Here is a 17,969-nt window from a genome sequence, read left to right on the forward strand (position 1 = left end):
AAATATCAAGACTTCACTGTAGGTTCTCTTTAGCTTTGATCTTATAGTAATATTAATAATCAATTTATTTAGATCTTCAGCGATTTTTGTTTCAGATGGTTTGGGAGAAGGAAATACAGCTGGTTCGGATATTGTGATGAAGAGAGATGCTCCTGGCAGGAAAAAAGGGCATGTTTTATTTGACGGAGAAGAAGAGTAACTGTAAAATTGTTTTTGAAACAAGAATCACAATATCGTAATAAATCAGCCGGTTGGTAGAAATAATCTCTAGAAAATTGGACTGATTTATATTCATTGTTTGGTTTTATATTTATTTGCAAATCTCGTAAATACATAAAATATTGCAGTTTCACTTAGTTTGGTTAATTGAAGTACTGGAAGTCAAAATTGCCGAAAAAATGGAAAAATCATAATTTCTAATTTTTTGTCCCATTTTCAGTTTTCTAAGACGAAATTTCCCCGACCGAAATTTTACAGTTTTTACCGAATTTTTCTCCACAAACCAATTAGTCACTCACCTATAGATGGCACATAACACAATTGAGGTGCTGGAAGTTTGATTCCGGTCGGAGGAAGCTTCCTACAGAAAGTTTAACAAAACGAAAATTCATATTTTCCAAATTCTGTCCCATTTTCAGATATGAAATTGAAAATGTCTGAGCAGTAATTTGCCAGATTTTATGGACTTTTTGCCCAGTGACCAATTAGTCAGTTAACTGAGGATGGTATGACACCAAATTGAGGGGTATAGGACGCAGCGGCGGAAGTCACTGCGGCGGTGTACAGTCCGGCGGAGGACGGTACAGCGGAGGACGGTACGGCGGTAGTTTCCAAAAAGGTTGGACGGTACGGCGGATCACATGACACCCACTTTACTTTGGACAGTACGGCGGTACTACTACTACTAATTACTAAACTGTACCTATAAGATAGACCTAGCACTGCTAATATAACAAAATCGATTAGCTTTAAAAAGGTCTATTTTCCTCTTTGTTACTTCGAAATTAATTTTAATTAAAATTAAATTTGATAAAGTTTAATATATACATTGTGATTACTAAGAGCAGTTCTTGTTCCACTTTCTGGTTCGTATCAGATCGCGTCCGGTCTGCACAACGGTGGTTAAGCGAGTGCACGATGAGCTTGTTACGGTGAGATCTCATATCACTGCGCCGAGATGCAATGGGTAATAACAAGGGCATGAGAACACGTCACGAGGGATCAAATCCAGGAATCTGATCAACCGTAGCCAAGAAGAGAGGTTGCTCAGTGAAACGTAGATAATGATAGAGGCAAACAGTATATAAAGCGGATCAAAGTTGAGGAGATTATCTCATTAGCACTACCATCTCCACTCTCCAGTACTGCAACACAGTGCCGACATAGCTGACCCAACCATCTACAATTTCATCACAGCACTTCAGATGGAGCAGAGTTCAACAGATGGGAAGCACGCAGTCTACCTGGTCGGAGAGAACCCACCGAAGAGGAAGAAAGCTCACAGCGATAAGGACAGGAGGATTCACCGCATCGTGCAGAACTACCACTCTTACGAAGAGGATGTCTTGACTTACCTGGATCTGCTCAGAAGTGTTACGTGAATTATTGATTGCTGTAACTTCTTGATAATGATTTGTGGGATTTAGATATTGCTATTGAGTGTGTCAAGTTATATTAACTTTTTGATTTTCAACAACTCAATATTCTCGATTTACATTGTCTGCAAAGCCCTGAATAAAAAAAATGAACAACTAAACTAACAAGAATTATACAAAATGATAAAGAGAAAATAAAAAATAACTTATAATGCGAATCTAGAACAAAACTTAGAAACAAGTTGAATGTGTAAGTTCTGTCTTAGGTACAGTTTCTAGTAGTAGTACCGCCGTACTGTCCAAAGTAAAGTGGGTGTCATGTGACCCGTCGTACCGTCCAACCTTTTTGGAAACTACCGCCGTACCGTCCTCCGCTCTACCGTCCTCCGCTGTACCGTCCACCGCCGCAGTGACTTCCGCCGCAGTGACCGGTTCCCCAAATTGAGGTACTGGAAGCCAAAATTGCCGAAAAAATGGAAAAATCATATTTTCTAATTTTTTGTCCCATTTTCAGTTTTTTTAAACGAAATTTCCCCGACCAAAATTTTACAGTTTTTACCGAATTTTTCTCCACAAACCAATTAGTCACTCAACTATAGATGGCACATAACACAATTGAGGTGCTGGAAGTTTGATTCCGGTCGGAGGAAGCTTTTGACCATTGTTAATGGTCTGGCCTAAGATGAGAAGTATGTATCATACGTACTTTTCAAAGTATCGTACAAGTACGTACTTTTAAAATACTGCGGAAAAGTATGCAGATACAATAATGTAGTGCACGTGTCGGCACGTGTCAAACTTTCGCACGGTTTTTAAAATTTGGATTCGTTGCAGAATCTACAAAATCCTATGTTGTATTGGAGATACTATAGCCCACAGAGTTATGAGGTTCTCCATTTGATCGCTAGAAAAGTTTTTAGTGTTCTGACTTCTTCCTCAGTCTGTGAACAAAATTTTAGAGACATGGAGTATATCTACTGCAGTAGAAGACTACGCACTAAGCCTGAGAGATTCAACAAATTGATCTACATCTACTCTAATGCAAAACTAAAACGTTAAAGCTGAAAGTAAATTTGATCTGTTGAAATGATGATGCTAGAAAGTTCATTGTTTTTTGTTTTGATGAAATGATGAAGCTTATTAAACTTTCTTTGTTATCTGCGATTGAGTGTTTCTATTATCTCCACGAATATGGCTTTCAAAACCATCATGACAATTAAATTTCAATCGTGGAAGTCGGGAGTTTCCAATAAATAAAACGTCGGATTTAAAAAACGTTACATCGCGCCTGTGAAAATAAGTTTGAAAATTTTTTGAATCGTACACTGAGGTATCATACGTACTTTTCAAAATAAAGTACAAGTACGTACTTTTCGCCCGGTATCATACATACTTCTCATCTTAGGGTCTGGCCCGGCGCGCGCTACTTCGTAGCACTTGCCATGCGTTTCGAGAAGAACGCAGCGCGCGCGCTACTTCGAAGAAATTTAGACGAGTAACATCCGTCAAAGGAAGCTTCCTACAGAAAGTTTAACAAAACGAAAATTCATATTTTCCAAATTCTGTCCCATTTTCAGATATGAAAATTTCTGAGCAGTAATTTGCCAGATTTTATGGACTTTTTGCCCAGTGACCAATTAGTCAGTTAACTGAGGATGGTATGACACCAAATTGAGGTACTGGAAGTCAAAATTGCCGAAAAAATGGAAAAATCATGTTCTCCCATTTTCAGTTTTGAAGACGAAATTTCCCCGACCGAAATTTCACAGTTTTGACCGAATTTTTCTCCACAAACCAATTAGTCACTCAACTATAGATGGCACATAACACAATCGAGGTGCTGGAAGTTTGATCCCGGTCGAACTTTGGCTCGGCCTTCGGGTCTCTACTGCAAATGTAACGATTATGTCGAAATAAAATTCTTTGTTTGAAAAAACAACATAATTAACTTTTTAAATAACTACTATAATTTTCTGAACCACAGGTACAATTTATATGTTTATGGAATTAAATCAAATTTAAAGAAAAGATTTGATAAAAGATTTGAAGCAACACTTTTAACTTTAAGTTCGGAATTCTAACATTCAAGTAAGTTTTGCTAAGTAACGCACACAATGTTATTGTATATCAAGTAAAATTAAGAAATAAGTTCAAGTAATTAAATAAATAATAAAAATATGATAAAAAGTATTTAAAAGAGTTTAACGTCAATTGAAGTATAAACATTAACAAGTCTGAAGGAATGAGTAAATTGTCCAAAAAAGCAATCTTTATGTCATTCCCTGATTTTAAAAAACATCGATATCTTAAGTCCAATACCATGCTGCATCACATTTACTGTAGCTCTGTAGCTCCAGGTAGTCTTTCAGGTAGTCAAGCTGTGTTCTTTGAAGAACACACAATTATTACAGAGCGGGAGATGGTTCAAGTTGACCCTGACATCCTGTGCAATCTGTTAGTCATAGCAAACTGTCTCGGGGACATAAGATCAAAGTACTTTAACATCTTGGTGGTCTTGGGAGAGCAGCCCAGGTCTCTGTTATAAGCGATCTGTAAGTCAGGTAGTTGAGCAGCCACAGCGAGCAGGTCCTCCTCTCGGATACGAGAGCAGGATATTACGTTCAGATGGGCTAGGGAGGGGGTGTAGAGGGGGATTAGGGCCACCAAGTCACACAACTTTGGGACGCTCTGTAGTTTTAGTACCTGTTAAGATTTCATCAGTATGCTAAAAGTCATCCGTGCGGTACTTTCAAAACGTGCTTGAAATGACACAAAAACGCTGTTCATTGTATGAACAGGATATTTAGTAACCTGGAGTTGAGAGGGATTTTAACTGAAATTCAGGAAATTTAAGTTTGACCCATATCTATAATCTCTGAAATTTCTGTGCAATTCTAAGAAGAATTACGTGAGTTATTAAAGGGTTGCGTGTGGGCAGTTACTTCTGAGCCACCCTGTATATTGTAACCTGAAGTTGAGAGACTCTCTCCAAGAAGCAGATCATACCATCGTCCGTAACATTCCTGCACCAGGAAATGTTCAGATCAGTTAGGTTGGGACAACTCCTACCAATAGCTGTCAGACTCACATCGTCCAGCCCGCCTGATAGGGTAGTAATGATAAAATCAGAATAATCTATATTATAGTTCGCAAGTTTCTCTTTGTCTGTCTGTCCGACCGCCCTAATATAAGTATAACCCAATCGCTAAATGAAGCATAATTTGCTAAAACACTAACCCTTACGAGAAATTAATTAACCTTATAAGTTATTGTATCACGTGGTGACCCCTACTGTCGCTTCACCCCTGTAGAGTTTCTACGATACAGGGGGAGCCGCGCACTCGTGCGCGGCGGGTCATACAACGTATGACAAATAAGTTATAATATAAGATTAATCAATTTCTCGTAAGGGTTAGGGTTCTCATATGGTCATGCCACGTCACCACGTGATCGAAACAGTTTTTCGCCGATAACTCGCCAGGGGAGTATTTTAACCCCATGTCTGTCCATGTCATGTGGGGTTATTCGGAATTAGCGTATTCAAAGTACTTAGTACATCGATTAATTGAGGTTTCAACGATCAATAACCCCTTTATAAATACCTCGAAGCTCCAGTACACAGTAGTATTAAAATTCAATCAGACTGCAAGTCATAAGTACTTAATACTTATCTATATTTTAATGCTAACTTTTAACTAACTTACCAGTACCATTGCTAACTGCACACTAGTTATTTTGAGAGACTATCAGTATCACTAAGGGCGACTGACATGTTTTCAAGAGGCTTCCACTTAAATAAATGTAAATTAACAGTAATATAATATAACTTAGCAGACACAACGGGGTCAGGTCTGGAACAGATAATTGCTAGACCTCACGTGACCAAAGTGACCATCAGAGAGCACTTCTAAAGCTCCCTCACGAAAAGGTGTCTCAATACATCAACTACTCGACTACTCGAGTAAGGTGCTCATCAACGAAATCTATTTACCCAAGTTCATTTAATGGTCACTTACTTAAGCTTTGCGTGGTAACCATGATGCTCAGATATGGTTTGATGTTCTGTTATATTAGAAATAATAGGAATACAACTTTTGGCAACTACGATTAACGGTTTGAAAAAAATCGATATATATTTCAATATTGATTTACCGCGTTTATATTAAAAATCGTAATTAAAAATAACCATCGTTAAAATATAATCATTTAGGATCAAGTACAGATATTTTTCCGTTTTGTGGATAAATATTGAATATATTAATATTTTTCGATCCATTACGCCCCTCAGATATAGTTACTCGAAAAAACACTAATAATCGCTTTGCTGAAGTATATGTCGATCAAATTTGAATCGATTACGGTCATGATCGATTACATTTCCAAACCGTTTATCGTAGCTACTAAGATGAAAGTTTTCTTGGTTCTCCTGTTGATTCTGCCTGCTGTGCTGGCTTGGACTACCCCCTCTCGCTCCCGGACCCGAGCCGAATTGTAAGCGGTACCACAAGCTTTTATTCAATCCTGGCAAATGTTTCAAGGAGGGAAAATACCCAGATTTCCTACCATGTGAGGCAGGAAAGACAACGAAGCAAGCCTGGAAATCTAAATGCGGGAGGGCGTGGAGGAAGTTACAGAAGTATTATAGACGTTACTCTTCCTGTAACGACCCTCGGCAGATATGCAAGGAATCCGCTTAAGATACTGCTCTTTTAACTGAAGGACGTGCAATTTTGCACCTCTGGTTTTGAGATGGACGATAAGATACTCTTTAAAGTTTTCTTAATTTTAATGGCTTACTCCAAAGGATGAATATTTGGTAATTAATGAACGTATTTTAATCAATATTCTGTTATTCTATAGATAACTATTTACGCATTTAAAAATATAATATTGTTTAACCGACTATTACTATCAGTCTCTAAACCGTATCACCGTAAAACTTCGCCGAAGTATGATCTGAAAAGTGACGATCAGCTCTCGAAGAGCTCTACTGAGAAGCTTTAATAAAGGTCATACAGATCATTTGGATAAGAATACTCACTGCACTCGGTGATTTCCACTATTCTCATGAAATGATGAGGTCTGGAGAAGGCTCCAACAAACCCGGTAGTGGAGAAGGAATGAGCTCGAGTCAGAGACAACTCTTCTAAGTATAGGAGACTGTGGAAGTCAAGGATAGCGTCGTCAGTTAGATTGTCACAGTACTGAATACGCAGTCTTCGTAGATACCGTAGCTGGAATTGGGGGGTTCAATTGGGAAATGGGAGGATATCGATGTGCACATGGGAGAGTATTTCAATAAATGCTCATTGATGACAATGAGCATTACAAAGTAATCAATAATCATGACGTCACATTACAAAGTAATGATGACGTCACATATTCACCTCAGATAACATCTCGACACCCTCGTCAGTCAAATTGCCCCCATCGAGCTGAAGATCTGTAATCGTGTTGCACTTTTTAGTAACTATCCTGAAAATATGTCAACTTCAGTCCGATATTATCCCAAATATCCCAAATATGCCAACTATACTATCTACAGAGAAACAAGACACGACAGTTATTAACTGTTAAGGTTTCCGCGTGTCTCAAAGTTACTAAATAACCTCCTTCAGCAACCTGTCTTTCCAATTTTAGAGGACGGATATTTCATTAAAAACTGAGTGATTTAGTTAAGTCATCTTTATTTTATTATTTGGAGAAGTTCCAGATGGTGGTCGTCTCATTCTAAACAGTAATCTTAGCGGTTTATGTAGTTAAGTCATATCTATTTGAATTTTGGAGAAGTTCCAGATTAGGCCATACTGCTAGTAACAGTCTTACTAGCAGTTAGACCTTAGTAAGAGTTAAGACTGGTTCGAGTTTGGGTTTTGGAAGCATGACAAAAAAATAGGTATTTCTAATTCCCTGCCCAGAAACTATTTTTATGAGAATCAGACGACTTGTTACTAAGATACTGTATGGCCTATTATCAATTAAAAAGCTTATAAATTATAGCCTAAACATACAGCCGATTATACTTGGCCAATGCACGCTTACCAATAATGATAACCAATAATAATAACTCACATCTCAATAACTTCGTCATGTAAAGACAACACTCCATCACATAGAACTGAATTAAGTTTTGGTAGAAAGGATGTCATAGCGTTTACTCCGAAATCTGTAACAGTCTCACACTCCGAGAAATTCAGATGTCTCAATTTCCTGCATCCTGGATGATGAAAGGGAATTAACTTTTGCAAAGGTATTTTGTGAAATAAAAACGTCATTTAAACCAAAAGATAAACTTGTTAAACTTAAAGCCCAAAGGCCGAAGGTAATATATATAGTTGGATAATCCATATTAAACACCTGTTAGAATGAGAACACACTCGTTATCGAATCCAGTACACCCGTTCACATTGAGATGTCTCAGTTTCTTACAGAATTGGACAATGGTACTAACAATTCTGGAATTAACCTGGAAATGAAACTCGTTACGGTAACCGGTATGCTCTCACTATATACTCTAAACATTCAACTTTTCCCTTGGATACTGCATACTATAAAGCATTATATATTTCCTATTAATTATAATTTTCCCATATTAGCAAAGCATAAAACATGTCCAGTGTCCACTGAAGAGTTTAAAACTTGCCTGTGGACAATGGCTCAGATCCAGCGCTCTCAGGTTCTTGAGATGAAACACGCACCAAATCATGCTTCTCTCACTCAAGTCCCTCCTGTATCTGAGAATTAGTTTCCTTGTGGAGCAGTGAAGCCACACTATTCTCCTGAGCTGGTTCTCAGATACCTCAAGGATTACAAATTGTTATAGTCAAATCGTTATAGTCAAAATAATATAATGGTCGTATAAAGTAAATTATTATGGAATGCATAATTCCAGCGAATGGTATACGCTTTTTGAAAACATTGTGTAGTATTAGTAAGAAGGGTTCTTTATTTAGCTATGTTTTTACCTCGTGATGATGGTGAAGATCCAAGGTGTCCCATACTTTAGAGTCGTAGGAGAGGTTCCTCCATTTCCTGCAGACTAGAGGGGTTTGACCCACCAACTCCTGGAACCAATTGTTATTCGATTAACTGGGAGCTTGTTTTTAAATGAGGGGGTTTGTGGCGGAATGTTTAGTCGGTTTTGTAGAAAAGACTTCACACATTAATAACATCAGATAACACACCACAAAAATTAAAAACAGCACATCACTAGCGTTTATAGTGCTCATCTTAATTGTTGAGGTAGGGTGAGTAGAATACAAACAACACCACAAACCCCATATTAACCACCCGAAACCACCAAGTAATATGCATAACAAACCACACACAAACCACATTACGTACCACAGGGGAGAGGTAGCCAAATACTTTAACAAGTAGCTCGTCCGAGAGAGTCCGTATTGTAACCATGTACTGTAAGTTTAGTAGCGACCCGCGCTGTTAAGAGGGGTGGTGGTGGGCGGGTGCTCTCCTCTTTTTTAACTGTTTCTTTTTCTACTAAGTACAGTGTTAGAGATGAACAGACTTCAATTTTATCTAAATTTTATCAATATGATTCCAGTTTTTGGGAACGCTGCACATAGATGAGGTATGGCTTAACTTTCAGGCTAATTACTATTAGGGGCCATCGATAAATTACGTCGGTGGATTTGGCTTATTTTTGTTACCAAAAGTCATAAAACCGAAAACCCCACCCCTTGTTTGACGACGTAATTTATGGATGGTTTCAAATTGCTTAAAAATTCATGAATATTGATGAACAAGTTGCACACAAGTACGACAGGAAAAGGCCTGGCAAGCTTCCAAACTATGCTGCTCTAATAATACAAGATACTACATGGCGGATATGTTTATGTCATGGTTTATTTTGATAAACTGTTAATGTGGCAAACACAAGGCGGACGAAAATAAGAGCACGGGTCAAACCACTACTGACAGTTAACTAAGTTCTGTAATAGATTACCATTGCAGTGGAAATGTTGCAAATACTGGACCTTATACTATAACACAGTACTCATCCCATTATTAATTGATCCTAAAAGAAAGACAGACCAACAACCAAACAGTAAGCTCATTAACAAACACTAACAAGAAGGAGCGGATTTAAGGCGCGACCTCTGGGATGCTGATTGCTGATATTGAGGAGGCATCACGAGTTCGCCGGACTACATAATAGTCGATGACAGATACGACCCATGTGATCCGGTATAATTACTACAGCTTGAAGCGAAAACGTCATATGTGCGGGAATTAACGCATACAAATCACCACACTAATATTCACTGTCACCATTGATAATTCGGAAATTCAATTTACACAATTGTGGTTAAAACATGGGATCATAAAATCTGCTGCAAAGGTTCTGGGATATTCTGGACTGTTTGGTAAAAGGGGTCAAATATCTGCTCGTGCCGGAAACAACAGTGCAATGCACAAATTTGGCTCTCTAACAGGGAATACTGTAATTATTGTCTGTAGAAATTGAAGTAAGACTTCTGGAAACTGGCCAAATATGTGTCTCAAAACTTGTCCGTGGAGGGGGTCGGGTTAAACTTGAAGCTGAATAGTGACAAAATAAATGTTAAAACTTTCCCTTAAAAATTAAACCCAGAAATATCAAAAATAACTCGATTTAAAACAATTTAATTAACAGTATAAATTTGTCTAATCTTTCCCTAAACGAATGAATAAATGTCAGACTAGGGCGTTTTCAGACTTGCAGGGCGTTGTTTTTAACTACCCCTTGTTTAGAACTATTATTTAATAATATAAATTTCGTTCCAAGTTCATACAAATCATGCACAATTAGTGAGATAAGATTGATCTGTGGTAAGTTTAGAGTGGTAAAAACAAGGGAAGAAACCGCCAGATGGGACAAATCAACACATTTATTTAAATAGTGGCCAGGCCAAAGCGCTGTTCGTGATTTTCTCGTTCTGAGTTATGATATCAGTTAATAATAATACAGGAATTCGTATGCTGTCAACGAATCAATACAGCGTTCTTGGGACTATGCCACGATTCTGTCTTATGTTACTCAACATTTATTATAGAACAAGATAGAATGTTCACATCGAATTCCAGTCATGACATAAACAGTCATGCACTGAAGCTGGCAATGCTGGCACACACCCAAGATGCTTATTAAGAGACGGTAGAGAGCAGCCTCCTTTAGTGGGGCGAGGCGCTGCACTTGTCTCAGTTCGGTCATATGATAAACAATGCTCTCAGCATTCTGCACATAACTTTAGGAATATTCTGAAAATCACTGACGAGAAAGTCTATTTTGTTATGTTCATTACACCAGACAACAAATTTAAATGCGACAGTTTATGAATTAGGTTTTCTTGGAGGTGTCCTGTATGCTGTTTTAAGAAAACCCCGTCCTAGACCCACTCTCCTGATCAGTATATTGTCTGATTCCTGGGTCTGCTTATTAGTTTGAGTTTGAGGCGAAGGCGAGCTGTTTGTCCGTGTTTGTTGAACTGTTTGCTCCCTACTGCACTGATCCGGGTTAGTTTGTCTTTCAGTATGGTCACTCCTTGAACACTGAGGTCTCCGTAGTGGTTGAGAGTTACTGAAGTGCTTGTTTTCTGAGTTAGTCCTGCTAGATATCTGTGTTTCGTTGCTCTGGAAGATTTCGGGGAGGGTGAACACAGAATTCACGCTGTCGTCATCGTCAGAGTCACCAGAAGTTCTACTGGATTGTTTATCAGGTGATAGTTTTCTCTCCGCTGGTTGGCTATTCTTATGAGGAGTCCCGTGATTACTATGTGAAGAATCTGACTCAGCGAGGCTGCATTTTTCGAAGGAATGTAGCATTGACTTCTTTAAAAGAATTCTGGGCGTAGGATCTGGGCTCAGGGCTAGTTTCGTTCTGAAAGGTCATGCCGGGTTAAATTCTTCAATACAACTTCTTTCTTACATTACTTTGAACTGCACAATAGTAACTAACAATCCATAATTTGATTAATTAGTGAAGTCAAAACGTGGTTGCAAATAATGGTACTGGAAAGATTTACTTACAGATGATTCCAGAAGTATTTCTGAAGAAGTCCATGTGTTGCTACAGCTTGTCTATGGCTAGTACTCAACGCACAACTGAAATTGCAGCGATTTACTCGAAATCCAATTTAGTTCCGGAAAAAATCCTCCCAATTCTAATTAAACATGTCAGTGTGACCAGTTCAAACACTGCATCCTAGAAAATCTTTACTGCTATTAGCCTTTATAGTGTTTAAAACACTATAAAAGGCGGAGTTTTGAAATATAAAGTAGCTCTTCACTCACATGGGAAGATCTCTTATTGCGTGATAATCACATCCAATATGTGTGACATGTTCCAGAATCTGCGGTCTCAGTTCGTCCCTCAATCTGAGAGAACTACTTATCTCCCCAGTTGCTAGCAGTATCAGTTCACTGGACAGACTCTCCAGAGGCAACACTATCAGCTTACGTCGGGGCTTTGTTTCTGTGGGGATTGATTCATTAATCTCTGGAAATGGAAAATAAACGGAAAAATAACAATGGGGTGAACAGCTGTAATCTAGATACATTACTAAACTTGTAAAATGATAATAATGTAAAATGTTATATTTACCCGCGCTTCCTGCTATCCAGTCTAAACCCTCCTGAGTGTAAGTCACTAGGTTTGAATGGGTATACACCACCTGTAACACAAGAGGGGAAATATTATTAAACAGTTTTATTTAAAGCTTTAGGTAATAAGATATACACTGTTTGCATGGTACTTATATCCGTTTGGCTGGCAGATCAGCTGGCAGATCAGCTGGCAGCTAGCAGCGCGCTACTCTGCCAGCCATAGGAGGCTCAGTGCAGTTAACATTGGTTAGATTCGTTACTTGTTACCTTATCAGTTTTTCAGTCGGAGAGTGTTGTTAAGCTTTACTCACGTTGGTAGAATCTATAAAGTTGATGATATCATTGTACACACTTTTACAATCTGTAGTCTTCTCCTGGAAATCCAGAACTGGAATTTTGTGCGTTTCTGAGTGAAACTGGGCCTCGTGCATAAAACCTGACGCATATTTTTGGGTAAAATTTAGAATTTAATCAATACCCGCTCATTCTCAAAGATATAATGGCTGAAGATTCTTTGGTATGTTGATTGTTAAAATGCACTTGCAATTCTTATTACAATCTTAAAATAACTGGATTATAGTTTGTGTTCAACTGTTCAACAAACCAAACTTAACTTGCCCGCTCACCTCTAGGTAGAGAGCCCGGATCAATAAAGGAATGATACTTCTGATCCAAGACTCCCAGATCTAGGGAGAACTTGACGACCCCAATCTCCCGAGGAGTTGGTTCCTGGTTGAGGTGGGGAGGCAGGACTGACTCTATGTTCAGGGTATAGAGGAGGGTGCTGCAGGCGCTGGCCTCGTCTAGTGTACTGACGAAACTACCCACCATCTCTCTGGAGACAGTTTGTATTTAGATCACAGTCAAACTGAAGATATCTCTTAGCCTCGGACGCAAAGCAGTATAGAAAATTAAATTTGTTTCAAATGTAAGATATCGGTCCATCGTTATTCCTTAATTGTTAAAAACTCTTCTAAATTTACTTCATCGCAGTCCTTGTAAACTGACAAGTTACCTCAAAGTGTCGGTGGAATAGCTGGAATTCTCCAAGTTCCTACATGAGGGATTGGGAGGTTTTTGAGGGGGAATTTGTGCCCCAGCTGGGATAACAACGACCATAGCCAAGTAGCGTTCTTACTTCACCTTTTACATCCTGCAAAAGAACACGGGCAAAGAGGGGACGGGCAAAGAGTTTATAATCTAGACGCTGGTTCAGGATATTTTGCTTTTTATGAAATAGCATTAGTATTTAAACATCTACCGCAACTAGGTTTACGTGTCTCATTCTGAACTTTCGCACTAATAAGTTAAACACATCTTCTGATAACATCATAACTTATAAGAACAAAACAATTCAAACAATCCATAATATAAGTCATATATCTGAAGAGATAATAGCAAAACAGCAGATTTATCCAGTGTTAAAGGTTATTAACAAACAATTGCTAAATTTAATCCATTTACTTTTACGCTCGGTTACAAGGTTCAAACAGCACAACTTTCGAAAACATAATTTATTTAAAGTTTATTATTTACTATTTTTACTCTTTACACCGTACTCATACGCAGTCTTAGGTCTACGAGGTATACCAGTAGTACTACTAGGCAAGGATCCGGTCCCCCGACCCCGACCCCGTCCCATACTAACTACTGGCCTATCCTCAGTCTCAGGTTTGTAGCCCCTGGCCCTGCTCCTTCCCACAGAGGGTGCTGCACTTCCAGCCATACCACCTGGTTGCCTGAATGGTGAAGTCTGGGGCGAGGTGCTAGGTGGGTTATTTGACTGATTAAACGAAGATGGTGGATTATAGGGAGATGGTGGATTGTAGGGAGATGGTGGATTGTAGGGAGATGGTGGATTGTAGGGAGATGATTGATTGTAGGGGGATGAACGTTGTTGATATTGGGGAGGGCTAGAAACTGATTGAGGAGACATAGACCTCACCGTACTGGGAGAAGAGGTGAACGAGTTAACAGGGGTGGAATAGTTGTTGTACTTGGGGATGGGCTCATTATACGGCTTATCGTAAGTAAAATCTTCTTTGGAAGGGATATTGGGACGTCTGGGGTTTGAGTGAGAGTGGCTGGCAGAGGCTCCAGAGTTGCCGGGTGAGTTAGCCGAGGAGAAGGAGTTCTCAGAGTGGTTGGAGGAAAAGTGAGTGTTGGCTGTAACGAAACTGTTAGCGGAGCCGAAGGAGTTGGTGTTGGAACCGATGCTGAAGTTGCTAACTTGACTCAAAAGTTCGGGGGTTTCTGCTCCCATTTTTTGCTTGGCAGAATACCCTGTATCGTACGTTGGTCTCCGGGGTGGATCAACATTTCTCTTATGCTGATAGGATCCCACTGAGAAGCTTGAAGCTACTGAGGTGGTATCCTCAAAGTCTTGATCTCTGTCTCCTGCAACTGAAGACATGACACTGTACGTAGAAGCAGCGCGGGAGGCTGCACAGCTATTATCAAATCCTCTGGGGTAGTGGTGACCCTCTGCGATATCATACTGGTAGTAATCGTACATTATTTCTGAGAGAAAGTAGAAGTATTTTCTGACGTTCCCAATAGCGCAGGCTATCTTGTTCGTTTGGCAATGAAAGTCACACCTGTTTCCTTGAACAAAATCGAACTTCGTTTCGAAGAGGAGTCGTCTGATTTGAGCAAAGGTCGGTGGAGTATTCTTAGTAAATTTTACTAGTTCTTCGATGAAACTCTCGAGTTCAAATACCCTGACTTTGAATTCTTGCTCTACCCTGGACCCCAGCCATGCCAAACAACTTTCAACTTTCTTGGCTTCACTCGATCGAGCAAATACCAGCGGTCTTTTGGGGTTGTTAGCTCTCATTAATGTTACCAACTTGCTGACATCTCCCTCATAGTCACTGCTAGCCAGTGGGAAATCCTTTGGCTTGATTTCGTGCTCTAGTTCGCATCGTTCTAGAGCCTCTGCAAAGTGACCAGGTCTGAAATAAAAATAAGCGCTTAAAACATAAGTAAGTAGTTATATTGAAGAAAACTCAAACATTGAGCTACGAGACCACGTGACTTTTAACAATTGTTACCAATAATTGTAACAGAAAATTGTATAACATTTTATTGAATGTCAAACGAACCTAAGAGGACCAGGATCAGGGAAGAAATGATATAATCCCAAAATTCCGCCCCTAATTGAACACTTGATGACTGCTATCTCACAAGGTACACATTCACCATCTAGATAGTCCACTATTGACAGAGCGTCTATCACATAAAACTCTTTGTCAATTACTTCCTCACAACGTTCTAGCTCATCACGGACCAACTGCAGGGAGCACAGGCTATATCAAATTAATAATCTAAATCAAAATTCATATCCAATTAATAATTTATATTAAATATTTTATATTAAATATACTAAAAAAGATGAAATACAGTGAATGCGCTGTGGGTACCAGAAATTCATGAGAAAGTCGGAGTTAAATAAAAAGATTTAAAATTTGGATTCAAATAATTTGATGCGACTCCAACCTGCCTCTCCCGTTCTCGACGAGATGACTCCGCTTTCTCAGCTTGATTCCTTTCAGAGATATACTTCCTGTTACAGTCCATCCTGAGAGACGGGTCCCCGCCGTTCACATTCCTTCCCAGCTGTCTGGCATGTTCTTCTTTAGCTTTCTGGTTCCACATCCTCTTCTCGTCCGGGGTCAGCTTCCTCCAAAGTGGGTCACACAACTGCACAAGCATCTGGGGACCTGAGAGGAGGATTTTAAAAGTTCTGAAGATTGTTGTAAGTTTTAAGGGATACAGGAACTCGACGATATGAAAATCTCTTATATAAGCTATCTATCAAGATTTGAGTAAGAATAAGCAAAACACTCATTCGAGCTCACTGCTTAAGGTAACATCTTTCCTGAACCTAGCAGTTCCGATCCATTATTTTTGAGCTTGTTCAGGCATGTTTAGATCGACTGATCGCGCGTTAACTGTCTCAGCTCACAAGACGCTCGCGCGCTGCGCGATCGACTATATTATACTGTTTTAAATAGAGTATTTCAAAATGGCTTTCGCGCGTTACAGATCAAACTATGACAAGTTCGATAGCACCAGTTTGGCTGGCAGGAAGGCTGTCAGAAAACAACAGTGAAATACAGACAACAAGTTGCATGACTGGTCATAGGAACAACACACAAGCTAAAAACTATTATTTCTATCTATGAAACCGTTTCATTAGACTAGAAAGTCATTATATAATATGTGGAATGTGGAAATGTATTATATATTATGTTTGGTGTGAGAAAATGCGGACAAGCGCAGCTATCTCACTGACCTACGTGTCCTAAGAAAATAGTTCTCGCAAAATTATGAGTAATATCGTAAACATGCATTCGTTTATATGGAGTGAGTTTAATGCACTTAGGTAGAATAGGACACAATGATAATGAATGATATGTGGTTTTATGCCTCTGTGTGAATACATTATGTATTGCAGGGTGTGTAATACGGTGATAAGGACCAGTACTCTGTATTAGTCTACTTAAATTCCTCAATATATGCATTATACACTGTGCACCAGTTTCTTAAGAATACGCTGCCTCTGATCAAAGAACCGTATATTGTTTGAGCTGTTTTATCTTGAATTATTTAACATGGAGGTGATAAGGAGGTAATATAATAAGTGACCCAGAAATTCTTGATAAACACTGCACGGCTTTATTTACTACACCAAGTAGATTCATGTAATATCCAAATAATATAATATCCAGTATACACCAGAAAGAAATATCAGTTGAGTAGCATCGGCTCCAATGGATGAATCATTGTTTACATAATTTGTTTACACAAAACTTATATATATATTATTATGTAGACACTAGAATGGCTCCATAAGTAGGTGGCAAGACAATTAGGGGAAGGTTCACATTCACCATCTAGATAGTCCGCCAGTGTAGGTTAAAGTTAGATTTCGTCTTATATTATAAGGCTTGGCCTCAGAAGGCACAAAAACGGTGGCTAAAACTGACAAACAAACCTCTGATATCATACTGCGGAGCAAGTTTAGGTTTCTGAGCATTAGCAAAACAAATGAAGCCGTTAGGTTTGTTCTTCTGGTTGTTCTTCTTGTTCCTGTTGCCCATCTTGGGGAGAGGCATAACTTGTTCCCCTGGTAATGATATCTCCATCTCCCTCCCTATAAAGCCAGTGCATTTCTTTAGTTTATTTAAAGATACATTTCTTTAGTTTATTTAATACAAACAATGGGAATATTTAGCTTCCGCTCATATCTTTATTTGTTATTTTTTGTAATAGTTTGTTATCATGAATTTGTTGATTGTTGAATTTATTACAATTAACAATAGATGAAGATTTTTATATTTCTTGACTTTGGGATAGCGTTTTTCATTGCTTTTCGGTAATTTTATCAAGGACAATCAAACTTTTGGCTTCAATCAAACAATTAAAATAACAATACGATATTATTTCGTATCTAGTGTAGAGAAATAATGACACAATGTTGAGAAAAATTACGATTAAGAGAGCAGCAGATACAAAATGTTAACAGAATCCACATCTAAAGGAAGACTAAGTAAGAATAAAACCTAACCAGTAACCACACACCAACAATTTCACTGGCATTTACTCTAAAACTCTACTGCCTCAACATACTTAATACTTACACTAATTACATACTACGGTACCAAAACCAATCCAGCAAAAATAGTTAATTTCAGGTAAATTTTCTCCATATTTTTAGGGGTTGTTCACATAGTACGTAATCACTGAGGAGGAGGGAGGGAGGGGGTT

General features: G+C 38.7%; 3 protein-coding genes across 3 annotated transcripts; all 3 read right to left on the reverse strand.

Moving 5' to 3' along the window:
- Positions 1 to 3,514: 3,514 nt before the first annotated feature.
- Positions 3,515 to 9,088, reverse strand: LOC134818042 (F-box/LRR-repeat protein fbxl-1-like). The gene is made up of 9 exons (XM_063827455.1): positions 8,940 to 9,088; positions 8,561 to 8,659; positions 8,239 to 8,394; positions 7,953 to 8,061; positions 7,668 to 7,812; positions 6,983 to 7,070; positions 6,637 to 6,829; positions 4,564 to 4,697; positions 3,515 to 4,298 (listed from the first exon to the last, which is right to left on the reverse strand). Exons 1-9 carry the CDS (start codon positions 9,003 to 9,005, stop codon positions 4,020 to 4,022), a joined length of 1,269 nt encoding a protein of 422 aa, XP_063683525.1. The 5' UTR covers positions 9,006 to 9,088; the 3' UTR covers positions 3,515 to 4,019.
- A 730-nt stretch (positions 9,089 to 9,818) lies between these two features.
- Positions 9,819 to 13,825, reverse strand: LOC134818477 (protein maelstrom homolog). Its single transcript, XM_063828060.1, has 7 exons — positions 13,213 to 13,825; positions 12,824 to 13,032; positions 12,509 to 12,633; positions 12,196 to 12,265; positions 11,886 to 12,066; positions 11,622 to 11,696; positions 9,819 to 11,472 (listed from the first exon to the last, which is right to left on the reverse strand). Exons 1-7 carry the CDS (start codon positions 13,314 to 13,316, stop codon positions 10,926 to 10,928), a joined length of 1,311 nt encoding a protein of 436 aa, XP_063684130.1. The 5' UTR covers positions 13,317 to 13,825; the 3' UTR covers positions 9,819 to 10,925.
- LOC134818476 (protein maelstrom homolog) lies at positions 13,518 to 17,356 on the reverse strand. Its single transcript, XM_063828059.1, has 4 exons — positions 17,197 to 17,356; positions 15,696 to 15,919; positions 15,302 to 15,489; positions 13,518 to 15,151 (listed from the first exon to the last, which is right to left on the reverse strand). Exons 1-4 carry the CDS (start codon positions 17,345 to 17,347, stop codon positions 13,726 to 13,728), a joined length of 1,989 nt encoding a protein of 662 aa, XP_063684129.1. The 5' UTR covers positions 17,348 to 17,356; the 3' UTR covers positions 13,518 to 13,725.
- Positions 17,357 to 17,969: the final 613 nt, after the last annotated feature.

Source organism: Bolinopsis microptera, chromosome 7 (genome assembly GCF_026151205.1).
Source record: "Bolinopsis microptera isolate Bmic1 chromosome 7, MBARI_Bmic_1.0, whole genome shotgun sequence".
Lineage (NCBI taxonomy): Eukaryota > Metazoa > Ctenophora > Tentaculata > Lobata > Bolinopsidae > Bolinopsis > Bolinopsis microptera.

Bases quoted from the DNA above. Each gene is read 5' to 3' on its own strand.
- LOC134818042 (XM_063827455.1), bottom strand. From the start codon at position 9,005: ATGGTTACAATACGGACTCTCTCGGACGAGCTACTTGTTAAAGTATTT. The intron at 6,830-6,982 runs GTGAATATGTGA...CCCCAATTCCAG, and splicing joins GTGTCGAGATGTTATCTGAG to CTACGGTATCTACGAAGACT. The intron at 4,698-6,636 runs GTGAGTATTCTT...CTACCCTATCAG, and splicing joins AGTGGAAATCACCGAGTGCA to GCGGGCTGGACGATGTGAGT.
- LOC134818477 (XM_063828060.1), bottom strand. From the start codon at position 13,316: ATGGTCGTTGTTATCCCAGCTGGGGCACAAATTCCCCCTCAAAAACCT. The intron at 12,067-12,195 runs GTAAATATAACA...CAATCCCCACAG, and splicing joins CTGGATAGCAGGAAGCGCGG to AAACAAAGCCCCGACGTAAG. The intron at 11,697-11,885 runs GTGAGTGAAGAG...CTGCAATTTCAG, and splicing joins GCAATAAGAGATCTTCCCAT to TTGTGCGTTGAGTACTAGCC.
- LOC134818476 (XM_063828059.1), bottom strand. From the start codon at position 17,347: ATGGAGATATCATTACCAGGGGAACAAGTTATGCCTCTCCCCAAGATG. The intron at 15,920-17,196 runs GTTTGTTTGTCA...TCCTCCTCTCAG, and splicing joins TCCGCAGTATGATATCAGAG to GTCCCCAGATGCTTGTGCAG. The intron at 15,490-15,695 runs GTTGGAGTCGCA...TGCTCCCTGCAG, and splicing joins GTCGAGAACGGGAGAGGCAG to TTGGTCCGTGATGAGCTAGA.